Source organism: Myotis yumanensis, unplaced genomic scaffold (genome assembly GCF_028538775.1).
Source record: "Myotis yumanensis isolate MYYU_CA2020_CCGP unplaced genomic scaffold, mMyoYum1.0.hap1 SCAF_6, whole genome shotgun sequence".
Lineage (NCBI taxonomy): Eukaryota > Metazoa > Chordata > Mammalia > Chiroptera > Vespertilionidae > Myotis > Myotis yumanensis.
Genome location: NW_027223757.1, coordinates 81,925,427 through 81,953,289, shown reverse-complemented (window position 1 = coordinate 81,953,289; position 27,863 = coordinate 81,925,427). Strand labels below are relative to the sequence as shown.

The window sequence follows — 27,863 nt, the reverse complement described above, 5'->3', positions numbered from 1 at the left end:
CTCCCACCTCATTTTAGGAAGCACTTAAATTCAATTGTATTTTTAACTCTGCCACTTTTGTTCTCTACACCTAACTTATCCTTTCTTTCTGAAATACATTTCCCATTTTTCCTATTTAGCCAGTTGGTGTATATTTACACATGAAATCAGAATATTTTCTAGGGCCCGTACATTTTACCTAGTAGAGTTTAGGCTAATTCTGCATCTTCAAATATTCACATCTAAAAGATGCTTGTGCTCTTTTACTACGGGTTGCCAGGAATAAAACAAACATTGTTTTATCTAATTTGATTGTAATGTAATTAATGATTTAGTTTTCAAACAAGCAAATAATTATAGAACAAGAGAAAACATTGCTGAGCTGACGCCCATCTCTAATACTTGGGCCAGTGCCGGACCAAAGGGAAAGGAATGGATATTTACAGTGTTATAAAACATCAGAGTAAAATGACCAATCAGGAAATAGCAACAATGAATTTTATGGCAGAAATAATATATTTAGTATGAATCTGCCAGTAATTGAATTTTTTGGGGGGTTGGGGGGGATAAAATGAAAACCCAAGTCCTTTGGAAAGAAATAGGACAATGAATGCCCAGATACATCCTGCTGTTAGGAATGCAGTGTCTCCAAAATTCAATACACAAAGGTAGTCCCATTTAGTTTTCAACAGTTTTCAATTTCTTCTTGCTCTCCAGCAAACTAAAACTTAAGTACATTTCCACATTATTGGGGAATGATCCAAAACTTCATTCAGTTTGAATGACAAGTATTCTGTGACATGGGGTAAAAAGTTGTCTTTTGTAACCAAGTTATAAGACATAATTGTCAAGAAAGTGCATGTCACATAAAAGTACCCATTAGGACTGAAACTTAAAGTGCAACATATAAGGTACTTTAAATAGTGCAAAGTTGCTAAATATATACACTGTATGTGCCAAGTCCAAATAGAGCAGGATCTTCTCTCTGCCTACGCCAGACAGGACAATGGAAACATACTTCCACATTTGGAATCCTTTGCAGGTATGGGTATTTTGGTCCATCTCTGTGTGTGCAGGTGTGTGAGAAAGACTGTGCCTGAATATGTATATCACTGCTTTAGGGTCTGTGCAAATGTCTCCAGGTGGTTTTCTAGAATATGAAACCTTTAAACACTGACATAATTGCTCAATCTCCACTTGTAAATAGCATTAGGCTTGTAATAACGGTTGAGCTATTTCAGCCTGCATATCTGGTAAGGAAGATATTTGACTGCGAATTAAATGTTTAAAGAAAATGATAAAAAATACAATAACTATAATGCTACCGAGAGAGACCCCTATGAAATAAGCGTTTGACTCTTGTTCGTGTTCTCCTGGCTTGCCACTACCGTGGTGGGGTGGAGGGCTCTGTGTGTGAGTCACTGTCCTCGGAGCTGTTGGACTGAGCAGATCCTGGATGCTGCTGAGTGACCCGTTGTGTGGCAGGGCGGGGATTCTGAGGAGGTGGCAGAGCAGTGGGTACAGATCTGTGGAGTTCATAGCTTCTTTTGTGAAATTCTTTCTGAAGGCAGGACCGTGGGCTAAAAATATTGGATGCATTTCTGCTAATGCATTGTCATAGCCGTGGTTGCCTACTGTAAAGATAAAATGCATGAAAATGTTAGCCAACCAGCAGGCATTCAAATGGAAATAATTGTTGTACTGTCAAAGTCTGAACAAGTAAATGCAAACTTTATCGAATCTGACTTTTAAAATAGTCTTTTACAAACTATTTTTGCTGTTGTCCACATCATAATTCACTTCGGGAAATGAAAAGGCAGCTTTCTCAGGCCAGCACGACCTTGAGCAGCAGAGGATGAAGGGTAAAGAGCAAAACTGAGCCAAGTCAAGGGAAAGAGAAACTGATTTTTATTTATTTATTTTGGGGTGGCAAGTAAACTACTTGTTAGGTACCTACTATGTTCTAATGATTGTTGCAAAAGTAAAAGATAAAGGTGCTCTTAGACATGAAGACAATAACTTCATAATTACAAAAAAACAAGAAAAGCAAGAGATAAAGAAAAAAACCGGTTGCTATGACATGCGCTGACCACCAGGAGGCGTGTGCAGAACATGGTGGGCGTCGGCCATGGCACGATGGTGGAGCAGGTGAGTAGGGGTGCCAGACCAAGGCAGGATGCCGGTTACTGTCATCGGGGTGAGCCTCTGGTGGTTACTGAAAATTCTTTGCTCCCGCACGCTGTGGTCCCACTCGGTGCTTGCACCTCCTGCCAGCGCTGGCCCCACTTGCACCCGCTGCCAGTGCCTGGTGCTGGTCCCGGTCACTCAGCGCTATCAGCAAGTGCGAGTGGTGGCTGCTGGCCCCAATCACCCCTGAGGGCTTCCCCACCTCCCCCTGCTCCTAAGGGGCGATCAGGGCAGAAGCCGCTGCTCACACCTGCTCACAGCACCTGCCCTGTTTGCACCTGCTGCTGGCGCCAGCCCCAATTGCATGTGGGAGCAGCAGCGGGAGAAGGACTGCTGGCAGACAGGGGACTGCTGGCAGACATGGGGGCCATGGCAGGGGGGCTGGGTTGCCACTGTGCCCTCTGCAGCCTCGCGGCCCACAGTTCCTTTCAAGGTGCAGGAATTCGTGCACTGGACCCCTAGTATTGCTACAATGAAATTTGCAACCAGAATACAGCATTTAAAAAAAATCTTAAATCAATTTTTCTGAAAGTCACAAACTGATTGATCTTTAGTAGTCTCCTCAGAACAATTCCAAACCTACCAAAGAAGTCTTTCTAAATGCCATGGTTCTTTTGCATTCACTCAAGTAAAAATAATGCCAATCGGTACTGAGTGAGATGGGCCGGACACGCCCTGGAGCCCTCCCGTGGTCCCTCCCTGGCCCCAATCATGCACCAGTGGGGTCCCTTGGCCTGGCCTGCATCCTCTCACAATCTGAAATCCTTCGGGGGATGTCAGAGAGCCGGTTTTGGCCTGATCCCATAGGCCAGGCTGAGGGACCCCACTGGTGCACAATTTCATGCACCAGGTCTCTAGTATTTAATAAAGGATGCCTAAAGGCAGTGGTTCTCCAACTTCAATGTAAACCGAGACTCCAAGAGGGGGAGTATAAAAACACAGATTGCTGGGCTATGCCCTTATAGTTTCTAAGTCAGTAGGTCTGGGCCTGGCCCAGGAATCTGCATTTCTAACAAATTCTCAGGTAATTTGGATACTGCTGGTCCATGGAATGCCCTTTGAGAACCTCTGCTTTTGAACATAAGGGCTTAATCTCTTGTGGAACTCAGGCTGAGATGAACTGTAGTGGTCAATAGTTAATTATTTTGTTGAATAAATGGACATAATTTAATATAAATAGGAGCATTATTAAGGTTTCCTGTCAAAATAGGTGTGACCAACTATTGTGTAATTGTAGTTCACCAAACCAAATTTCCAGAGAGTCCCTTAAATTCATGTAAACGGCAAAGTTTTGAGCAACCCTTCTAACATACGCACTAACTGCACACTACAGAATATCTGAACATATAAAGGCCAAATGTATTATTTTTCAAGGCCTTCTTAAAATGGTTCCCCTCATGTCATTAAATATTGGTTTACAGATCATTATCTGTATGTAAAACCAGTTTTAAGAACCAGGAACCATATATATATACAAATTACACAATGGCATAGAATCTGTCACTATGAATTATGTATACAAGTGCCATAGACAGGCAACTGCTTTTCTTCTCATCAATAAAGATGACAAGGATCTAATTCTACCTAAAGGGACATTTTTGTACATCTGTTATATATATCAAGGACCAATAACCCAAACAGCACTTCTAGATAGTTTGACACAATGTGGATCCTTCAACATTCAAGTAACGGAGTAGAAACAAATAACTGATCAGTAGTGCGCGTTCATACAGAGATCCACCAGGAATCCCATACCAACAGAGGGGGTTTAATATGGGGACTAGTGATAAAAGTGTTGAAGAGCTAAGAAGCAAACATGAGATGGTGAGGTTATCCAGTGTTAGACAGTGGAACCTCCTACAGGGCCCAGGGCTGGAGGGACAGAGGAAGAGGCAGTTGATTTTACCGGAGCCCAAAAGCCAGGGCTACTTAGAGCTGAGGTCATAGAGATTGTTGGGAGCTGGGATCACAGAGAAAATGAACCCATTGTTAGAGACACAGCCTGAGGCAGAGAGTAGGGAACAAATACCCCGGCTTCCAAACTCCTGTCAGGGTGTTCTAATGGTCAAACCTAACCAGAAACCAGCTCACAAAGGAACAGGCGAATTTAGTCTATAAGGGTCAGTGACTGGTGATACAAAGCAGAGCAAGAAAAGAGCAGGGAGCTTGAGAGCAAATTGCAAGTGACAGACACAATGGAGATGAGTAAAATTCTGCGGATGACTTTTCCATTTGGATAGCTTGTTAAAGCAATATAAGAAGAGAAAATTATACATTAAGGATGGCAGAAAGTGCCTTATTTTGCATGCCTGAATTTTAAATGGAACTTCCATTATATTCTGATTTTATACAGTGGGAATAGCTCCAAAATTATATCACGAGGTATTAGGAAAATACATCTTGATATATTATTTTACATAACACATTAACTTCTTTTTAGAAATGTTCCCAAGGTATAAAAAAAAGTTGGCCTACATTTAGTAGAACCAGAAAGAAGGGTAGGAAATACTAGAAAGCTGATAATTGCAAATAAAAAATAGAGTTTAAATTCTAATGAAATCAGGCCTTCTTTGGCCCAGTGGCCCAGTGGCCAATATGCCAAGGCTGCATGTACAATTCCTGGGCAGGAAACATACAAGAATCAACCAATGAATGCATAAATAAGTGGAACAACAAATTCCTCTCTCTCTCTCTCTCTCTCTCTTTCTTCCCCTTCCTCTCTCTCTCTCTAAAATCAATTAAAAAATTCTAATCAAATCAGTATATAAAACAGAGAAAATATTTCAATTTATAAATTTCAGTTATGTTTTTCTCAGGAACATCATGTTTATAATTAGCAGTATAGGTCACTGTGCATATTTTTGGTTTGGCTTCAAGAGAAGTAAATGTTTCATTTTTAGGAGGTTACTTCTTTTTAAAGCCCCAAAGTTGGTCTCTTTACTTTGCTATTAATATACTAGGGGCCCGGTGCATGAAGATTTGTGCAGGGGGGGTGGGTCCCTCAGCCCAACCTGCACCCTCTCCAATCTAGGAGCCCTCAGGGGAGCCCTCTCCAATCCAGGAGTTTCTGTTTGTCTTTGCAATCATATGAACAAATTGTCTGAGACCCCAACCCAGTTTGGTTTGTTGCTCACAGAATAATAGAGGCATTTTTTTTTCTTTGCTTCATTGGTGGAGATTTCCTGGAAGTTTTAGGGTATCTTCCCTTTAGTTTTTCCTAGACACTCTGATTTTACTTATGTCTCTCACCTTTGCTTTCCCTCCATCCCTCACCGCAACAGTAACTTGCTCCAGGCTCACTCTGCTCTAGTGCAGCCGTGGGCAAACTACGGCCCGAGGGCCGGATCCGGCCCGTTTGAAATGAATCAAACTAAAAAAAAAAAAAGACCGCACCCTTTTATGTAATGATGTTTACTTTGAATTTATATTAGTTCACACAAACACTCCATCCATGCTTTTGTTCCGGCCCTCTGGTCCAGTTTAAGAACCCATTGTGGCCCTCAAGTCAAAAAGTTTGCCCACGCCTGCTCCAGTGTCTAGGAGATCCGTCTGTCACCAGAACTACGATTCTCAGCATTCCTGGTGCTCCCTATGCTCTTGGTTTTCCCTTCTTACTCTGTCTCCGTCCCACAGCCTCCTACTCTGCCAAGTCCTCCAAGCCGCCAGCTCTCCCTCTCTGCTCTCCGCCCGGCGGCTTTGGGGGGGATGTCTCCCTTGGTCACCAAGGAAGCCACGTCCCCCCAAACCACTGGTTCTCCTACTCTGCTCTCTGCCTGGCACCTGTAAATTAACCTACCATCTTTGCCAGGTTAATTTGCATACTCACTCCTGATTGGCTGGTGGGCACCATGGAGGTACGGTCAATTTACATGTTTCTCTTTTCTTATATAGGATAACACCAGCTAGTTATTCGACCAGTAAATAAAGTGCTTTATAATCCATCACATCCACTTTAGCACACAGCGATGCAGAATGGGAAGAAATAATTGTAACATACTCACACATAAGGCCTTCTGACTTATTCTGTAAAATGTACCACCCTTCGTCAGCCACTGCTATAATTGGTTGAACCCGGGTGTTGTATTTGTAATGCCATCTTTCTGGAATCTCTTCTTTTTTGTAAACAGTCATATTAGGATGAGCATGAGCTAGTGCTTCATAGACTTCATCAAATTTACCTTTAAGAGAAGGGAGAAGGAGAGACACTCAGAACAAAACACTCAATGCTACAATCAAAGAAACTATCATGGCAATAGAGGTCATTCAACGCACAGACCCTACTGAGGTTACAAGCCAGCAAGCTAGCCAGACACTTTAGAATTCCCATCCCTTTTGAGGAACCTTGAGTGGGAAAGGGGGGGAGGGGAAAGCAGGGACTAATAAACAATCTTCTGTTCTAAGTAAATTATCCTTATACAATTAAGAGATCATTATGTAGAACCTGAAACCTCTAATTTGAGATTTCTTAATAACTTAAACATACACACAATGCATGTAATACAGCAACACTCAAACTGAAACAAAGGGTTCATTCTGCTAGTTATGCGTGCAGAGGCAGAGATTCTCTAGATAAGAAAATATGGGGAATGGAGTGTGAGGACTGGGACAGGACAAGGTGGAGGTGGGAAGCAGACTGCAAAGTAGAAAAGTTCTTCAAAACCCTGGAGGTCTTGCAAAAGTACTTCATATGCAGTAAACTTGGGCACTGTCGGCACTCCTCTGCTTGTTATTCACGTCCATTTCGTAGGGGTTCCTCTCTTCCTCCCACACCAACAAGGCAACACCATACCGATTTTATAAGGAAAACTGAAGGATTGATGTGATTTTCTAAAACAACAACAAACTTGCTATTCCATAATAAATTTGTTTAAAAGTTTGTGTGCAGGCATGTATGTCTATTTTAACGTTCACCATTTCCTATGATCCTCTGAATTCCCCTGTGAGGAACAGAACTCTCATTCGGGAGGTATACAGCTCTTCCAAATCTGCTCTTTCATTTGAGACCTAGGCTAACCCTAGGAGCTGATAAGGAAGAAGCCAGACGAGTTGGTCCCAGTCTTGCTCTATCTTACATTGTGATCTGGGGAAGTAATACTTGGTGACAGGGCTGATATGAAGCTTGGAGGAGAGACTTCTAAAAATTCATGGCCTTGTTATTGCTTCCCTTACTTATAGTTAAGAAAATGAAATCTCAGGTTGACCAAAGCTTTCTCCTTCCTACATTCCACGGCTTCCCTATTAAGCGGGTCCTAAAGATATATCTATATATCTTTATCTATATCTATATCTATAGAGAGAGGGGCTTTTATGGCTTCTATGAAATCAGTCCTTTTCTATCTTCCCATTGCAACTTCTTTGAGAAGGGGGCTAAAACTTTCATCATATTAAATGATTCCAAAATGGTTAAAAACAGCATCAATGGCAATATTCTAGGAAAAAGTGAAAAATTAGACTCCAAAGGAAAACCAGCAAGTTGGTTTAGGGAGATAAAATATTCTGTTAGCAACCTACAGCTGTCGGAGGGGAGGGTGGCTGGGGGGCTGGGTGAGAAAGGTCATTTCATAAATACAGAAAACCATATGGTGATTACCAGAGGGAACAGGGATAAGGGGGGCAATAGAAGAGGGTAAAGGGGAGATAAATGGTGATGGAAGAAGACTTAACTTGGGTGGTGACCACGCAATATACATATGATGTATTATAGAACTGTACACCTGAAACCTATATAATTTTATTAACCAATGTCACCCCAATAAATCCAATAAAAATTTAAAAGATTCTGTTAGCATATTTTCCAGGAAGTAGACACCTGCAGACACCACTGAAGGACACCAGAAAAGAACCAGCTCAAACAGGTTAAGGCATCTATTATGAACTTAAGGCAACCAAGAGCTCATTGTAACAGTGAAATTCCCACTTCTGAAAGGGCCCTGGATACCATTTTCTGAACATGGGGTGCATGAAGAGGCATGACCTACTACTGCACCCACACCTACCCTACACCAACCCTTACAGACGATGACAAAAATTTCCATCATGAATATGCACTGAAGTGACAGGATAAAAGCAGAGGCTCCCCAGTTTGGGGAGCCATGGCTTTGGAAATTATTCCCCGTGGGCTCCTTATTTGGGGGCAAATAAATTGTGCGTTGTGTGGCAAGTTCGGTTCAGCAATAACAAAACAACAAAAAAAAGAGATTTTGTGTTGTTGTTGTTTTTGGAATCTAAGGAGTGAATTCCAGAATATTACCATGACACAGGCAAACATATTTTAAAGGCACAGAAGCAAAAATTCCCCACTCAATGGCCCTGGGTTTATGCAGACTGGGTCTCAGGCCAACAGTCAGACTCACCTTCTTTGGGCAGGATGGCTGCTACTGGAGATTGGTCAATCAGCAGGTAGTGCTCTTTATCCAGATACTGGTCGAGTTCTATCACCCTCTCCTCAGAACACTGGGTCATTCCGTGATCACTTGTGATAATTAGGTTCAGAGTGTTCCACAAGTTTGCCTTTTTCAGCATTTGTATAAGATATCCTAACTTGTTGTCAATGTCTGAAATGACAGGCCCCATGAGTGGACTGTCAGGTCCCAAATGGTGGCCCATGTCATCGGGGTCTTCCCAATAGAGAAGACCAAGATTGATGGGCTCTTTTGATGTAAACCATTCAATAATGTTGGCCACTCTCTCTTCAAATGAAACGGACTCATTGTAAAGCATGTAGTGAGTAGGAAAGCTCTCATGGATTTTCACATCCGTGCCGGGCCACATGGCTGCACCACTGGTATGTCCAGCCTTCTGATTTGTGATCCATATTGGTGTTGCTTCTTCCCAAAACTCAGAATCATAAATATTCATGCTATCCAAGGAGAAAGATTTGTTCAGAATAGGATCAAACATGTCATTTGCAACAATCCCATGATTCTCTGCAAAGAGGCCAGTTACTAAGGTATAATGGTTAGGGTAGGTCTTCGTAATAAAAATATTAGTAACTTGCTTCACATGAACACCATATTTCATAACATAATGAAAATGAGGCGTTGGAACTCTATATAAGTAATCCCAACGGAATCCATCAAATGAAACTAGTAGAACCTTTTGATGATCTGGTTGGAGAGAAAATGTAATTGAAAGTGTTAATGCAGCAAGTATGAAGGCTGCGTAGAGGAGTTTTGAAGTCATTTTCAAAGTGCTTGGTCAGTTCAGCATAAGATAATCTGTATAAGAAAAAATATATAGAAGCTAATTTAGTTTTGTATCCTTTACTCAAAACTGAGAGTGATGGTGCTGAGTAATCCAAGTTATAAATCACAGCCTGCAAGGATTATGTTACAGAACTCCATCTTCAACAAGAGACCTGAGTAATACAGCTAAGAAGTTTAGTTGCATTAGAAACTGTTTTACTTTCCAAGAATTTATCAAGAATCATAACATTCCTCAAAGGAATTATTTAAATAGGTTCCCAAACATCACTTAAAAATATGATATAGTTTACAAACAATTTTTCAGAAATATTTTCAGGTTGACTCAAATTTCTGACAGTCGTATAAATACCTACAAGTATATTTATCATTATTATACCTACTATTTTAACCTAGCAACAAGAAAGTACTGTTGGAAAACCCAATAATAATGCTTTACTATATATAGCATTATTTTTTTCTCCAAGGCAAAGCCTGCCCTGGCAGGGTAGCTTAATTGGTTAGCATGTCAACTCAATATGCCAAGGTTGCAAGTTGGATCCCTGGTCAGGGTACATACAAGAATCAACCAATGAATGCATAAATAAGTAGAACAATAAATCAATGTTTCTTTCTCTTTCTCTCTTCCCCCCTAACATCAATAAGTATATAGAAAATTTTACAAAGACTTATGTTTGGTTCATCATAATTAGAGATGTTACTAGAGAGAGAAGAAAATACATTAACTTGAAGAGAGACATAAAATTTGTGCTATTCAATATATTTGTGAAATGTAATCCATCTTCATTTATTAATCAAATCATAGCCTTTTTATTTTTTATTTTTTTATTTTTATTTTTTTATTGCTTAAAGCATTACAAAGGGTATTACATATGTGTCCTTTTTTTCCCCGCCCTTGACAATACCCCAGCTTCCCCTACCCCCTAGTGTCTTATGTCCATTGGTTATGCTCATATGCATGCATACAAGTCCTTCGGTTGATCTCTTACCCCCCTCCCTCCTGCCCCCCAACCCTCCCCAGCCTTCCCGCTGCAGTTTGACAATCTGTGTAAGGCAGCTCTGCCTCTGTATCTATTATTGTTCAAAAGTTTATAATGGTTTCTATTATCCATGAATAAGTGAGAACATGTGGTATTTTTCCTTCAGTGGCTGGCTTATTTCACTTAGCATAATGCTCTCCAGCTCCATCCATGCCGTTGCAAATGGTAAGAGTTCCTTCTTTTTTACAGCAGCATAGTATTCCATCGTGTAGATGTACCACAGTTTTCTAATCCATCCATCTACTGATGGGCACTTAGGCTGTTTCCAGATCTTAGCTATGGTGAATTGTGCTGCTATGAACATATGGGTGCATATATCCTTTCTGATTGGTGTTTCTGGTTTCTTGGGATATATTCCTAGAAGTGGGATCACAGGGTCAAATGGGAGTTCCATTTCCAGTTTTTTGAGGAAACTCTTATCTGATAAGGGCCTAATCTCCAAAATTTATAGGGAACTCATACAACTTAACAAAAAGAAGATAAACAATCCAATCAAAAAATGGGCAAAGGATCTAAATAGACACCTTTCAAAAGAGGACATTCAGAAAGCCAAGAGACATATGAAAACATGCTCAAAGTCACTAATCATCCGAGAGATGCAAATCAAAACAACAATGAGGTACCATCTCACACCTGTCAGACTGGCTATCATCAACAAATCAACAAACGACAAGTGCTGGAGAGGATGTGGAGAAAAAGGAACACTCGTGCACTGCTGGTGGGAATGCAGACTGGTGCAGCCACTACTATGGAAGACAGTATGGAGTTTCCTCAAAAAACTGGAAATGGAACTCCCATAGCCTTTTTAAACAATTAGATTCTAAACTAAATATAAACAGAAACATATTTTTAGTAGATATTTCCATATTTGTTTTATTTTTTCCTCTTTATTTTTCCCCCAATCACCATTTATCCCTATACCCTCTTCCACCCCCACCTGCCCCTCTCCTCCCCACAATCACCACACTGTTTTTTTTTGCTCAACCCCTCCACTACCATCCTGAATCCCTCCCTACTTACACCCCCACCCCCTCACACACACATTATCAGAGCTATCTGCATGCTCTCTATCTATGACCTGTCTTTATTTTGCTTGTTAGTCCAGTTTGTTCATTAAATTCCACATGAGTGAAATTATATGGTATTTGTCTTTATCTGACTGGCTTATTTCACTTAGCATAATGTTCTCCAGGTCTATCCATGCTGTCACAAAGGGTACAATTTTCTTCCTTTTTACTGCAGAGTAGTATGCAATTGCATAAGTGTACCACAGCTGTTTTATCCACTCATCTACTGATGGAAACTTGGGCTGCTTCCAAATATTGGTTATTGTATATAACACTGCAATGAACATAGGAGTGCATATATTCTTTCAAATTAGTGTTTCAGGTTTCTTCAGATAAAGTTCCAAAAGGAGAATTGCTGGGTCATAAGGCAGTTCTATTTGTCATTTTTTAAACAATATACTTTTATTGATTTAAGAGAGAAAGGGAGAGGGAAAGAGAGAAACATCAGTGATGAGGGAGAATCATTGATTAGCTGCCTCCTGCACACCCCCCCCCACCCCCAGGAATCTCAAACCCAGGCATGTGCCCTGACCTGGAGTCAAACCATGACTTCCTGGTTCATAGGTAGACACTCAACCACTGAGCCACACCAGTGGAGCCATTTTTCATTTTTTGAGGTAACTCCATACTGCTGTATACAGTGGATGCACCAATCTGCATTCCCACCAACAGTGCACAGGGGTTCCCTTTTCTCCACATACCTGCCAACACTTGTTTGATTTATTGATGAAGCCATACTGACAGGTGTGACATGATATCTCATTGTGGTTTTAATTTGCATTTCTCTGATGATTAGTGATGTTGAGCATCTTTTCATATGTCTATTGGAGAAGTGTCTATTCAGATGATGACCTTCCTAATGTCAAAATTTGTTAACATTTAATCTTATAACTGATTAAGATTAAATAATCTCTTTGGACCAAGGTTGTTGGTCTGTTGTTTTTTTAAACTGCATATATTTCTAAAAAGCTTCCTTTTCCCCCTTCCAGCTGCCCCGCCCCCACCCCGGGCACTCACCACCCCACTGTCTGTGTCTAAGGGCCATGCATATATGCCTACATGTTCTTGATAACTTCCCACATGCCCACCCTCCCCCCACTTCCCTCTGAGATTCTGCACTCTATTCCATGCTTCCATGTCTCTGGATCCACTCTGTTCATCAGTTTATTTTGTTACTTAGATTCCACATGTGAGTGTGATCATGTGATACTTGTCTCTCTCTGACTCACTTATTTCACTTAGCATGATACTCTCCAGGTCCCTCCATAATGTATCAAAGGGTAAGAGGTTCTTCTTTTTTACTGCTGCATAGTATTCCATGGTATAAATGTACCACAGCTTTTTTTATCCACTAATCTACTGATGGGCATTCAGGCTGTTTGCAAATCTTAGCTATTGTAAATTGTGCTGCTATGAACATAGCGGTGCACACATTCTTTCTGATTGGTGTTTTGGGTTTCTTAGGACATATTCCTAGAAGTGGCATCACTGGGTCAAATAGCAGTTCCATATTTATTTCTGAGAAAACTCCATACTGTTTTCCATAATGGCCGCACCAGTCTGCATTCCCACTAGCCGTGTAATAGGGTTTCCTTTTCTCCACATCATTGCCAGCTAAAAAGCTTTTATTCAAGAAAGCTAATAAGAGGCAATGTAGATAAACAATACATATGTAAATTTTGTTGGTTCTCATTGGACTTGCAAATCAAGCGAGGACCTTTGGTTCTCCCCTTTTCCTATCCATTCTTGCATGAAGGTATTTGTAAGCCCACCAAAAATTGGATCTAACCATACTTTGTGCCATGAAATCTCTTGAATTCAGCTTTGACATCTTCCTAATTTGAATCACTGAAGACATGTTTAAACCTCAAAAAATGAGCCTGTCTGGTTTTGCTATATTAGAGCTATAGGTACATAAAAACTTCTTGGCATACTTGCTTTCTTTTTAGATGCAGTAATTCTCTTTTGTTTGCTTTTTAAACATGATTTTACCACACAGAGAACTAAATTGGTTAAACTAAAATTGTCTGGAGCATAGTTCTCCAGACAATGATTCAAAATTAAATTTAAAAACTATTTCTCAAATGGCAATAGTGTTTCTTATTCTGGAAGGGACATTAAAAATAAGTTCCAATAAGAAACTGCAAATATATTTACTAACATATGTGGATGAGGATGGTGGTTCCTTCCTCTTTCTCCCTTTTCTTATCACCATCCTAACCCAAGGAAGGCTAATACAAACTAAATATAATTTAAACCTAAAAAAAAAAGCAACTACGCGAAACACCTGATTTTCCTCCACGTAAATTCATTCAGTAACCGCGGTAAGCAGGCAAGAACTGCTTTCTCGGGACAAAGGAAAACAAACAAAGGCTAAGTGTTGTCTAAAGCACAGGAATGTTTGAAAAGCAGGACCGACATTCCCACCTCCATGACAGAGCACACAGAGAGATGGGGGTGGGATGAACGACATCTCAGGTTTTTTCTTTTTTCATGCATGAAATGCTGCACAGGGCGGCGGAATAACCTGCCTCGGGGTCCAAATTTCACTGGGCCGCTTTCCAGTTTCTCTTCCCTCCAACCCTCCCCGCACAGACAGCCCTGGGAATCTGGAGGGCAGGGGCGCCAGGAAACGCGAAGGAGACGGACCGTGGAGGAGGAGCAGGTGAATCGATATCAAGAAGAGGGTGATGCGTCGCCCCATTGCCCCCACTGGGGTTCCATCCCAGTCCTGGGGAAGGGTCGCGCCCCAGAGGCCTACGGATGCCCCGACGTGGGCAGTGTGTGCATTGGGGGCTCGTTTGGGGATCCACCGAGAGCTCACGGGGTCACCAGAAGGCAAGCCATCCGTTTCCCTGGACTCTTACCTTCGCAACGATCCGGTCCGTCCGCATCGGCTTGGGGGAACGGGAGGCAGGATCTGCAGGGGGCTCCCTTCCTCAGACCCGGGGCAATGGCGGGGACGGTGGCGGGACCTGGGGGACCCCTTGAACCCGCCGCCGCTCACCCGCACGCAACCTCAGCGCGGAGCACCTGACCAGCACCGCGTCCACGCCGCCGGCTCCGCCCCTTGGCTCTCATTGGCTCCGGTGGAGATACCCTGTGGACGGGTTCCCGGGAGTCGCTGAAGCCCCTGTCAATCAGCGGGAGCGGGCGGTGCTGCCTGGGTTTGGAGGGCGGAGGGGGCAGGAGCCGCCTGGAGCCAAAAGCCGGCACTGGCCCAGAGGGGAGGTCGGAGGGGCGGGGCAGCGGACCCCCGCTTTGCCCAGCGAGCCTTTTCTGTAGTCAGTGATGCAGGTTGTAATGCGCTACCCCAGTGGTTTGTGTGCTCTGACACTCACTGTTTTTGTTAAAAGCGACTTTTATTTTCTTACCTGTTCTCTTAAGTGTTTTTCTTTTTCTTTTTTTGGTGTTTTTTTCTTATCACAAATTAGTCGGTGACGCCATACCCCGGGCTTTGTTCTGAGGAACACCGCAGGATGTCGTTAGGACGTTTACATTGTCTTTAATTCTTTTTGTTAGTCGGTGTTGGTAGCTGCTTTACCGCACATACATTTAATTTAAAATCTAGGATTTACTCCAGCCAATTCTCCAGCCCCAATGTTTGTTGTCCAGGTTTTTGCAATATGAGGTCTCAGGGATCTGCAATAGCGAGGCACCTGAAAAGGAACGGATTGAATCAGGCCAGGTTCAGGATGAGGCTATTTGCACAGGGATTGGGGGCAACAGCTACTCTGATAGTTGCCCCTGCGCTCCCGACTCTGTTTCTAGCTTTGTTTCCAAATGACTGGTAAAGCTCTGAACTCCAGGTCCTATTTCACTTCCGGGAAGTCTTGGTTGGCACTGTTTCTTCTACTCCTTTACTGTAGTGAATTAATTGTTCAAGTTTGTTGGTAACCATGGTGTTTTTAGGCCGGCGGGAGTGCAGTGGGCACGTGCACAGTTTGTCAATTTGATGCCAACTATAATTACCATAGATTGTAGCAGTGATTTTGAGCTCCCCTGAAAGGATTTGTAAACCTATACAACGTATGGGCCTGATTCTGACCACCCTGCAATGGGCAACAAGATCTTAAAATAATGTCACAACTTAAATTTCAACATCTAATTAACCCATAAAACAGAGAGCAAAACCAGTGGCTTTGGCTGCTCCGTCTGTTGTTCATGCTCCCTGTCTGGTACACTGGAGCTGTAAAATGCAGACATTCCTGTTGATACTGAGTTAAATGAGACGAACATTTTGGTGTTAGTTTTTTCCCTTTCTCTCTATTTCTTATGGAGGGGAGAGTTCTTGCCCCATTGGCTCAATTGTGTCATACCATCCCACAATGCATTGGGGCCCTCTGTGGGGGCCTTTCATTTGTAACTACTTGAGTTGTTGGTTTTCCACACGTGGCATGGGCATTAAGAGGGAGGCTGGTTTCTGTGTTTATCTGGACACAGTGACGATGAAGTTGTACAGGTTGTTCCAAGTCTCCAAAGCCCTGTCCTTTGAAATCGCCCAAACTTGGAACGGGTGGTCCAGTATTGTAAGTCCTTCACCCCCCAAAATAGGTCAACCCTATGTTCTCCCCAAACTCTCACAGAACAGCTTATGCTGATGAGAGAACAGAAGTAGGGGAAACAGGCCTTTTACACGGGCCGCTGAACATTGTTGGCCTCTGTTCAGATGACACTCTGCCCTGCTTTGCAAACCTTTTATGGAGGGCACGACGGTGTTCTCCAGCTACACCTGTGAAATAGGAGGGTGCAGCTGTTCACCACAGTACAGAACTCAGAAAATGACTGTGAGTGCCAGACACACTTTCCAGATCTCCATAAAATGATATTTAGTGTTCAACTGCTAAGCTTGTAATATAACTCATGTCCCTGATGGAGAAAAAAAAAATTTGGCTTAAAAAGTGTAGCTAAAGGAATGATTGTAAAAGCATGAAATCCTGCTTACTCTGTATCAGCCCTCCTGCCCCACTGGTTGCCCCATTTTCTGTCCAGTTATAATTATCAGCAAATCATGGTAGCATAAATTGATACTGACTATAGCTCTTCCTTTCTGTTATATTATTGAATTAATGTAATCATCACTGAGCTGGTAATATTTTTCTGAATAGTGGAATGAGAGAAGAATCAACTCTTTCATCGGTTTTGAGGTAGGGATGGGGGTCCCTCTGCCTGCCTAAGGCAGTCTAATAGGGATTTGAGGGCTGGATTCTCCCGTAGGAGCTGGAAAAGGTTGATGCTAAAACTGACATATGATCTGTTCTTTATGAACTAGCCAAGAATGGCTCTGCCACAGAAGTTTGGTTTTCAAAAGTGGTCTATACTCCATGGTAGAGAAAATGAAGAAATGATTTTACAATTTAAAAAATACATCATACATAAGAATTTAATACATCATACAACAAACAACTAAGTAAAAGAAAGTCTGTCTCTTAATCCTTTATAGAACACTAGAATCCTGGTGCACAAAAATTGTGCACTGGGCAGTGGGCTTGGGGGCTCCTAAGCCCAGCCTGTGCCCTCTCACAGTCTGGGAGCCCTCGGGGGATGTCTTAGCACTGCTGTGGAGGCAGGAGAGGCTCCCACCACTGCAGCTGCATTCACCAGCCTTGAGCTGGGCTCAGGGCTTCTGGTTGAGCAGCACTTCCCCTATGGCAGGGGTCCTCAAACTACAGCCCGAGGGCCACATGCAAATACAAATATTGTATTTGTTCCCCGTTTTTGTTTTTTGTTTTTTGCTTCAAAATAAGATATGTGCAGTGTGCATAGGAATCTGTTCATAGTTTTTTTTAAACTATAGTCCAGGCCTCCAATGGTCTGAGGGTCAGTGAACTGGCCCCCTGTTTAAAAAGTTTGAGGACCCCCGCCCTATGGGAACATGCTGACCACCAGGGGGCAGCTCCTTCATTGAGCATCTGCCCCCTGGTGGTCAGTGCATGTCATAGCAACTGGTCATTCCATCATTCAGTCGATTTGCATATTAGCCTTTTATTATATAGGATACTGCAAAATGTGGATCTCATAAATTCAACAGTCATAGGTTAGTAACCATTGAGACTCTAGTTCTGGACTGATCATAATTATGTTTTTAAAATATGTTTGTATTGATTTTTAAGAGAGAGAAAGAAAGGGAGAGGGAGAGGGAGAGTGTGAGAGATAGAGAGAGAGAGAGAGAGAGAGAGAGATTTTTTTATTGGTTGCCTCCCACACACACCCTGCCTGGAAGCTGGGGGTCAAACCCACCACCGAGGTATGTGCCCTTGAACAAAAATGGAACCTTTGACCCTCTGATTCCTGGGCTGATGCTCCACCCACTGAGAAACTGGATAGGGCTTTCAATTTCATTTATTTTTTGTCATCATTGCAAATTTTAATTACAAATATCCTATCCCAGGGGTGGGCAACATCTGGCCTGCGTGCCAAAAATAGCACTCCAGTTACTTTTGCTGGCTTGCGAAACCCTCTCTTATAATCTTCCATTTACAATATTTTTCTTAATATCGACTTTTTTTTTAAGATAAATTCTGTGTAGGTGCATCTTAGATAAATAAATCATTTTACATAACAAGTTATCTTAAAGACCATCGACATGGATTGACGAGAGAGGGGAAGAGCAATTTCTATGCCTCTGCCTTAACTCTCCCTGCCTTCCTAGATCTGACCAGTGTTTTGGTTTCATCCACATATGCTTGTGAATCTTTGTTCTCAGTGATGAATTTTGTTTAGTCTCCTAATAGGCGTAGCCTGGCGGATGAAAGTAATAGCTCGTGCATATCTCTGCAGGTCAAGAAACATAAACCTGATGGAAAATCTCTGTCATCAGTGATGCAGCAGCAAAAGTCCCACTGATAATATCAAAGGGAGTCATAAAGTTTTCTGTCGGACTATCAGTGTACACATATACATTAAAAAATAAATGTATCTTTCGTCATCATATACTGTGTTTTTGTCACTCGAATGAATTTTATTATTTCTTCAAGGTTCTTCACGCACATGCACCTTAAGAGATATCAAGTAGGCGTAAAATGTTCTCAAAGAATCAGGGTTGGCACGCAGAAGAATTTTGAGTCAGAGATTTTGCTTGTTTTGTCACGCACTCACAAAAACTGTCTTATCCTATATCATGGAAACCCTGGCTGTAACGTCATGACAGAGGCTCAACCAAGCAGAAGGAAGTCAGTCCTGCAGGGGTCATGTTGGAAAGGGCGGCACCCTCCTCGAGCCGTTTCCTGGGAGCGCAAGGTTTGAGGCAGGGACCGGCCCTTGGAGTATGGAGGCATATCTTTATCAAGTTTTAATACATGATATTAGAGGTCATGGTAGTACTGTTTTACCCACAGCATCTATAGGAATTGCTGCAAATTTACTTCTCTGTGGAAGCACCTTTCATTCCCACCATCAATTACCCATTCCTCTAAGTGAAACTGCAATTTCTAGACTCGATATAAACAGTGAAGTTGCTAAAACTCTTAAGAAGGCCCAACTTCTCATTATTGATGAATGCACCATGGCATCCAGTCATGCTATACACGCCATAGACAGCTTATTAAGAGAAATTTGAATGTTGTCTTTGGTGGGAAAGTTCTCCTTCTTGGAGGGGGTTTTCGACAATGTCTCAGTATTGTACTGCATGCTATGTGATCGGCCATAGTACAAGCGAGTTTAAAGTACTGCAATGTTTGGGGATGTTTCAGAAAGTTGTCTCTTGCAACAAATATGAGTTCAGAGGATTCTGCATATAGTGGATGGTTAGTAAAACTTATTTGGAGATGGCAAACTTGATAGCAGTTTTCATTTAGGAATGGATATTATTGAAATCCCCTTAGAAATGATTTGTAGCCCTAACCGGTTTGGCTCAGTGGATAGAGCGCCGGCCTGCAGACTCAAGGGTCCCAGGTTCGATTCCGGTCCGGGGCATGTAACTTGGTTTCGGGCACATACCCAGTAGGGAGTGTGCAGGAGGCAGCTGATCGATGTTTCTCGCTCATCGATGTTTCTAACTCTCTATCCCTCTCCCTTCCTCGATGTAAAAAATCAATAAAATATATTTTTAAAAAAAGAAATGATTTGTAATAGATCTATTATTGAAGCTACCCCTGGAAAGACTATATCTATAGATGATATTAAAACTATATCTAAATGTGCAATTCTTTGTCCAAAAAATGAGCACATTCAAAAAGTAAATGAAGAAATTGTGGATATACTCAATGGAGATTTCCACACATATTTGAGTAATGTTTCCATTGATTCCAAAGATGATGCTGAAAAGGAAAATGTTCCCATGGAATTTCTTAGTAGTATGACTCCTTTGGGAATGCGGTGTCCTAAATGAAAATTGAAAGTGGATGCAATCATCATGCTATTGAGAAATCTTCATAGTAAATGGGGTCTTTGTAATGGTTCCAGAATTCTTATAAAAGATTACGACCTGACATTATCAAAGTTGAAGTATTAACAGGATCTGCAGAGGGAGAGGTTGTTCTGATTTCCCATCTGACACTGGCCTCCCATTTAAATTGATTCAACAACAGTTTCCCGTGATGCCAGCATTTGTGATGACTATTAATAAATCACCAGGACAAACTCTAGATAGAGTAGGCATATTCCTCCCTGAACCAGTTTCCGCCCATGGTCAGTTACATGTTGCCTTCCCTCGAGTTCGAAAAGCATATGACGTTAAAGTTAAAGTTCTCAATACTTCAGCACAAGGGAAATTAGTTGAGCACTCTGAAAGTGTTTTCACTCTTAACGTGGTGTACATGGAGATTTTAGAAGAAGTTTAATCACTTATGAGTCATTGTTTGCATCACTGTTGTTTTCGTATGATGTTTTTGTCCTTTTTATATCATCCTCTGTTGTTATGTCAGTTTGTTACTGTTTAATTATTAACAAATTTATAGAATATTTTCATATACAGTTTACTAATTTCCTTTCATCTCTCACACTTCTATTATAGACAAAGGGCAAATAGCAATATTTCTGTTAATAAATTCCTTTCAATGTACAGGGATTTCGTGCACCAGGCTACTACTATTACAATAATATCACACAGGGGAAAGGAGAGGAGGGAGGTAGACAGAGAGAGAGAGAGAGAGAGAGAGAGACAGAGAGACAGAGAGTTGCCTCCCATGCACACCCTGCCTGGAAGCTGGGGGTCAAAAGCACCACCGAGGTATGTGCCCTTGAGCGGAAATGGAACCCTCCACCCTTTGACCCGTGGGCTGATGCTCCAACCATTGAGATAACTGGACAGGGCTGTTATGTTTAATTAGATTTTATCATCATTATGATTTTAAAATATATATATTAAAATTACATCTCAGAGAGAAAGGGAGAGAGGGGGGGGGGGAGAGAGAGAGAGAGAGAGAGAGAGAGAGAGACATCAATGATGAGAGAATCATTGATCGGCTGGCTTGTGCATGCCCCACCTTGAGGGTAGAGCCGGCAAGCCAGGCAGGTTCCTGGATCCGAATGAAACCCAGAGCCATGGCGGTCGTACAGGAGATAACATGATGACAAATCACACAAGAGATGTAGTATAGTTTCCTGAACCATTCCTTTATTGTTAGACATGTGGGGCAAGAGATCTATGTGATCACAAAGCACTTTCCAAAGTCCTAGTCCTGTCCACAACACGCCGGGCTGCGGTCAGCGCTGAGCCTGGGCGTGTTGTCCCATCTTCCAGAGGACCAGGCGCATGCAGGCGCTGGCGTCCTCGCTGGAGCTGTGGCCATCCACGCGGTCCTGGATGACGTGTCCGAGGTAGTGAGCGGCGAGGTTGCGAAGGGAGCGCTTGTAGGGGAGGCCGCGGCGGTGCGGGAAGAGCACAGATGTGTCCAGCACGGTGCCGTGGATGAGCTTCAAGGCCAGCAGGTCGCTCTGCAGGCTGTGTCCGATGAGGATGGTGTGGGCATTGAAGAGCGTCAGCAAGGCGGCCTGGACGTCGCGGATGGAGGTGCTGGTGTGGGCCAGGTGAGCCGCGGTGACCCCGGAAAACCTGGTGTTGTAGTCGACGATGTCGCGGTCCGGCCTGACGAAGGTGTCGTACACCAGCCGCAGGGCGCTGTCCACCACGCTGACGCGGGTCAGCTCCAGGCCAGAGGTGGTGTAGCACATCTCACAGTCCAGGGCGTAGATGCCGGGGTGAGCCGCTGGGGGCAGCTCTTTGTCCGAGGTGTGCACGAAGCCCTGCAGGTCCTGCTGGCGGCCGTCCTGCACGTGCTGCCGGGCCACCTGGCAGCCAGGGGAGCCGATGGGGGCCGAGCAGCACGTGTACTGAACCTGCCAGCCCCCAGCCGCTGGAGTGGGGCGCAGCCGCCCCCAGTGGTAGTGACATTCTTCCTGGAGCACACAGCGGCCCGAGGGGGCCACGAGGTACTGGGTGCCACAGCGGCAGCACAGCCTGCAGGAGGCGTCTTGGGGCGGCTTCTCCTGGGCGGTGAAGAGGACAGCGCACCCAGGCAGTGTGGGGTGCGCAAAGGGGTAGCCGTTCTCCTTGAGCTGGGCCTGGGTGAGCAGGTGCTCCTGGAGGCGCTGGTACAGGGTGGCCCCTGGCACGGGATCCTCCCCGTGGGGGCTGTCCGGGCGCTGGAGCGGGAAGCTGGTCTGGGCGGCCAACTTGCCCCGCGGCACCTCCTCCTGGGACACAGCCCCTCTGTCCCGGGTCTTGTGGAGACCGGCTCCAGGGCCGGGTTCCAGGCCCTGCATCTTGTGGAAGGTGCTGGCGGCCACTTGCGGGTCCATCCTCTTGCTGGGCCTCTGGTGGTCGGCCGCCTTCTCCTCCTTCAGCTCCTTCCCTGTGGCTTCCTGGGTGGAGGAGCAGAACTTGAGACCCTCGTCCCTAAACAGGCTGAGACGGCGTTGAGGGGTGATGGCGGGCACTTTGCCCCCACACTCTCTTGGAGCAACCGGCTTCTGAGAGGTCTGCACAGGTGGGCCGCGGGCCACGCGCTTTGGCGGCACGGGGCCGGTGGCCATGGACGCCTGGCCCGATGGGGCGGGTGCCTCTGGGAGCTGGCTGCCCAGCCCCTGGTTTTTGGAAGGCGGGCGGCTGCTGCTGCTGCTGCTGCTGGCCAGGAGGCGCCTCTTGGCACCTTCACCCAGGCAGGGCATGGGGACGCGGGCCATCCTCCTCTTGTCTCTGGCGGCTGAGAGGTGGATGGAGCGGGGCTTCGGGGCCGGCTGCTGGGCAGCCTGGGGCAGGCTGGCTGACTTCACGGCAACCTCGTCTGCTCCCCGCAGCAGGTCACACAGCTCCTGGGGGGTGGGTAGCCCGGTGCGGGGGGCCCGGCCTCTCCTCACAGACGCTGGCTGGGTGAGGAGATATTTGGGGGCCCAGCTGGCTGTGGGGGGCACCGGGAGCAGGCCGCCGGGGCCAACGGGCTGATGGCAGGGTCCAGGGAAGAGAGGCAGGGCCACCAGGATTGGGGCAGGGCAGGAGGCATCCAGCTCGGCCTCCTGAGCTTGCAGATGGCCGGGAAGAAACCGGCTCGGTGCCGAGGCCCTCAGGAGGGTTGGAGCTCGCGCTGCTTCACTTCTCCCAGGTGCCGACATGGTCCTGCTCTCCAGGGCTCTGGTGTCTAATGGCTTGGGCTGGGCGCCCTCAGCCCTTATATAGGCGGAAAGCCCCGCCTCCAAACAGATTCACTCGCTCAGCCAATGAATCCCAATGACTCCTAATGACCTCAGGGCACCAGGAGTCAGGTGCACACACTTGGCTCACCTTACCTAATCCCATCTTCTCTTGACTGGCTTCTAGAATCCCAGAGCTCCCTTGGGACCGAATCAACAGGAGGGAGCTCTGAGTCCAGACCGTGAGCCCCATCCTCCGCTGAGTGCCCCAGAGTCACCCGACAACCACGCCTGTCTCTGGGCCAAGGGGAGGAAGCCAAGGCTCTGACGGGTCAAGAGGGCACAGCCCAAGTCAGGAGCAAGACAGGGCTCAGGCGCTGTGACCTTGTGGGAGGGGTCACACACATCTCCCTCTCCCTGTTCTGGTCCTTTTCTCCTCCCCGCCCCCACTCCCCTCCCCCGCCCCCGTCCCAGAGTGGAGCACCATTCTGATTCCATATGGGTCCCGGCACTTGTCTGCCAGGACCCCGAGTGTGTGAGACTTTGTCTCCTGGCCTTGGCCTTGCTTGGTGAGATGAGAGGTCCTCTAGGTCTCCTGCCCAGGGGACAGAGGGGTCAGACGCAATGGCTCCTTGTCCTCCGCCTTTTCTTTTCTCTGGGGGCTGCAGCACATGTTCATCCCTCCATAAGGCTCCCTCCCCATTTTTTCATCTTGCTAAACGGAACCTCTGAACCCATGAAACAGGATAACGCTCCCTTCCTTCTCCCCCAAGTCCCTGGCCACGAATATTCCACTTTCTGTCTCTGTGAATTTGACCATCTCATTCAAGTGGAATTCTGCAGAACTTACCTCTTTGGGCATGGCTGATTTCATGAGGCATCAGGTCCTCAAAGGTCATCATCCCTGTCGGAGCATGGGTCAGAATTGCCTTCCTTTTTTAAAGGTGAACACTACACCATGGCGCCATTTTGCTTCTTATCCATTCATCTCTCCAGGCACATTCCTCAGTGGCTGCTTCCATCTGACATGTTGTGAACACGGGTGCCCAAATATCTCTTCCAGACCCTGCTTTCCATTTCTGTGTGTATATACCCAGAGGAGGCACTGCTCGACCATTTGGTAATTTTATTTAATTTTTACGGTTTTGTTTGTTAATCCTCTGTAGAGAATGTGTTTCTGATTATTTTTTAGAGAGGGTTGGAATGGAGGGAAGGGAGAGAGAGAGGAGAGAGTGAGAAAAAGAGAGAGATAGAGAGAGAGAGAGAGAGAGAGAGAGAGAAAGAGAGAGACAGAGAGTTGCCTCCCATGGACACCCTGCCTGGAAGCTGGGGGTCAAAAGCACCACCGAGGTATGTTCCCTTGATCGGAAATGGAACCCTCCACCCTTTGATCCGTGGGCTGATGCTCCAACCATTGAGATAACTGGACAGGGCTGTTATGTTTAATTAGATTTTATCATCATTATGATTTTAAAATATATATATTAAAATTACATCTCAGAGAGGAAGGGAGAGAGAGAGAGAGAGAAAGAGAGAGAGAGAGAGAGAGAGAGAGAGACATCAATGATGAGAGAATCATTGATCGGCTGGCTCGTGCATGCCCCACCTTGGGGGTAGAGCCGGCAAGCCAGGCAGGTTCCTGGATCCGAATGAAACCCAGAGCCATGGCGGTCGTACAGGAGATAACATGATGACAAATCACACAAGAGATGTAGTATAGTTTCCTGAACCATTCCTTTATTGTTAGACATGTGGGGCAAGAGATCTATGTGATCACAAAGCACTTTCCAAAGTCCTAGTCCTGTCCACAACACGCCGGGCTGCGGTCAGCGCTGAGCCTGGGCGTGTTGTCCCATCTTCCAGAGGACCAGGCGCATGCAGGCGCTGGCGTCCTCGCTGGAGCTGTGGCCATCCACGCGGTCCTGGATGACGTGTCCGAGGTAGTGAGCGGCGAGGTTGCGAAGGGAGCGCTTGTAGGGGAGGCCGCGGCGGTGCGGGAAGAGCACAGATGTGTCCAGCACGGTGCCGTGGATGAGTTTCAAGGCCAGCAGGTCGCTCTGCAGGCTGTGTCCGATGAGGATGGTGTGGGCATTGAAGAGCGTCAGCAAGGCGGCCTGGACGTCGCGGATGGAGGTGCTGGTGTGGGCCAGGTGAGCCGCGGTGACCCCGGAAAACCTGGTGTTGTAGTCGACGATGTCGCGGTCCGGCCTGACGAAGGTGTCGTACACCAGCCGCAGGGCGCTGTCCACCACGCTGACGCGGGTCAGCTCCAGGCCAGAGGTGGTGTAGCACATCTCACAGTCCAGGGCGTAGATGCCGGGGTGAGCCCCTGGGGGCAGCTCTTTGTCCGAGGTGTGCACGAAGCCCTGCAGGTCCTGCTGGCGGCCGTCCTGCACGTGCTGCCGGGCCACCTGGCAGCCAGGGGAGCCGATGGGGGCCGAGCAGCACGTGTACTGAACCTGCCAGCCCCCAGCCGCTGGAGTGGGGCGCAGCCGCCCCCAGTGGTAGTGACATTCTTCCTGGAGCACACAGCGGCCCGAGGGGGCCACGAGGTACTGGGTGCCACAGCGGCAGCACAGCCTGCAGGAGGCGTCTTGGGGCGGCTTCTCCTGGGCGGTGAAGAGGACAGCGCACCCAGGCAGTGTGGGGTGCGCAAAGGGGTAGCCGTTCTCCTTGAGCTGGGCCTGGGTGAGCAGGTGCTCCTGGAGGCGCTGGTACAGGGTGGCCCCTGGCACGGGATCCTCCCCGTGGGGGCTGTCCGGGCGCTGGAGCGGGAAGCTGGTCTGGGCGGCCAACTTGCCCCGCGGCACCTCCTCCTGGGACACAGCCCCTCTGTCCCGGGTCTTGTGGAGAACAGCTCCAGGGCCGGGTTCCAGGCCCTGCATCTTGTGGAAGGTGCTGGCGGCCACTTGCGGGTCCATCCTCTTGCTGGGCCTCTGGTGGTCGGCCGCCTTCTCCTCCTTCAGCTCCTTCCCTGTGGCTTCCTGGGTGGAGGAGCAGAACTTGAGACCCTCGTCCCTAAACAGGCTGAGACGGCGTTGAGGGGTGATGGCGGGCACTTTGCCCCCACACTCTCTTGGAGCAACCGGCTTCTGAGAGGTCTGCACAGGTGGGCCGCGGGCCACGCGCTTTGGCGGCACGGGGCCGGTGGCCATGGACGCCTGGCCCGATGGGGCGGGTGCCTCTGGGAGCTGGCTGCCCAGCCCCTGGTTTTTGGAAGGCGGGCGGCTGCTGCTGCTGCTGCTGCTGGCCAGGAGGCGCCTCTTGGCACCTTCACCCAGGCAGGGCATGGGGACGCGGGCCATCCTCCTCTTGTCTCTGGCGGCTGAGAGGTGGATGGAGCGGGGCTTCGGGGCCGGCTGCTGGGCAGCCTGGGGCAGGCTGGCTGACTTCACGGCAACCTCGTCTGCTCCCCGCAGCAGGTCACACAGCTCCTGGGGGGTGGGTAGCCCGGTGCGGGGGGCCCGGCCTCTCCTCACAGACGCTGGCTGGGTGAGGAGATATTTGGGGGCCCAGCTGGCTGTGGGGGGCACCGGGAGCAGGCCGCCGGGGCCAACGGGCTGATGGCAGGGTCCAGGGAAGAGAGGCAGGGCCACCAGGATTGGGGCAGGGCAGGAGGCATCCAGCTCGGCCTCCTGAGCTTGCAGATGGCCGGGAAGAAACCGGCTCGGTGCCGAGGCCCTCAGGAGGGTTGGAGCTCGCGCTGCTTCACTTCTCCCAGGTGCCGACATGGTCCTGCTCTCCAGGGCTCTGGTGTCTAATGGCTTGGGCTGGGCGCCCTCAGCCCTTATATAGGCGGAAAGCCCCGCCTCCAAACAGATTCACTCGCTCAGCCAATGAATCCCAATGACTCCTAATGACCTCAGGGCACCAGGAGTCAGGTGCACACACTTGGCTCACCTTACCTAATCCCATCTTCTCTTGACTGGCTTCTAGAATCCCAGAGCTCCCTTGGGACCGAATCAACAGGAGGGAGCTCTGAGTCCAGACCGTGAGCCCCATCCTCCGCTGAGTGCCCCAGAGTCACCCGACAACCACGCCTGTCTCTGGGCCAAGGGGAGGAAGCCAAGGCTCTGACGGGTCAAGAGGGCACAGCCCAAGTCAGGAGCAAGACAGGGCTCAGGCGCTGTGACCTTGTGGGAGGGGTCACACACATCTCCCTCTCCCTGTTCTGGTCCTTTTCTCCTCCCCGCCCCCACTCCCCTCCCCCGCCCCCGTCCCAGAGTGGAGCACCATTCTGATTCCATATGGGTCCCGGCACTTGTCTGCCAGGACCCCGAGTGTGTGAGACTTTGTCTCCTGGCCTTGGCCTTGCTTGGTGAGATGAGAGGTCCTCTAGGTCTCCTGCCCAGGGGACAGAGGGGTCAGACGCAATGGCTCCTTGTCCTCCGCCTTTTCTTTTCTCTGGGGGCTGCAGCACATGTTCATCCCTCCATAAGGCTCCCTCCCCATTTTTTCATCTTGCTAAACGGAACCTCTGAACCCATGAAACAGGATAACGCTCCCTTCCTTCTCCCCCAAGTCCCTGGCCACGAATATTCCACTTTCTGTCTCTGTGAATTTGACCATCTCATTCAAGTGGAATTCTGCAGAACTTACCTCTTTGGGCATGGCTGATTTCATGAGGCATCAGGTCCTCAAAGGTCATCATCCCTGTCGGAGCATGAGTCAGAATTGCCTTCCTTTTTTAAAGGTGAACACTACACCATGGCGCCATTTTGCTTCTTATCCATTCATCTCTCCAGGCACATTCCTCAGTGGCTGCTTCCATCTGACATGTTGTGAACATGGGTGCCCAAATATCTCTTCCAGACCCTGCT

General features: G+C 46.8%; 3 protein-coding genes across 3 annotated transcripts; all 3 read right to left on the bottom strand.

Annotated features, from left to right (window-relative positions):
* Positions 1–114: 114 nt before the first annotated feature.
* Positions 115–14,514, bottom strand: ENPP5 (ectonucleotide pyrophosphatase/phosphodiesterase family member 5). Its single transcript, XM_070418478.1, has 4 exons — positions 14,343–14,514; positions 8,520–9,383; positions 6,168–6,344; positions 115–1,613 (listed from the first exon to the last, which is right to left on the bottom strand). The coding sequence occupies exons 2-4, from the start codon at positions 9,346–9,348 to the stop codon at positions 1,189–1,191; spliced, it is 1,431 nt and encodes a 476-aa protein (XP_070274579.1). The 5' UTR covers positions 9,349–9,383; positions 14,343–14,514; the 3' UTR covers positions 115–1,188.
* A 6,606-nt stretch (positions 14,515–21,120) lies between these two features.
* On the bottom strand, positions 21,121–23,722 carry LOC139012916 (RNA exonuclease 1 homolog). Its single transcript, XM_070419118.1, is given in 2 exon segments — positions 21,121–22,784; positions 23,599–23,722. Coding segments are annotated over 2 exon segments (1,788 nt in total).
* Positions 23,723–24,869: 1,147 nt separating this feature from the next.
* LOC139012915 (RNA exonuclease 1 homolog) lies at positions 24,870–27,471 on the bottom strand. Its single transcript, XM_070419117.1, is given in 2 exon segments — positions 24,870–26,527; positions 27,348–27,471. Coding segments are annotated over 2 exon segments (1,782 nt in total).
* Between the last annotated feature and the right edge of the window lie 392 nt (positions 27,472–27,863).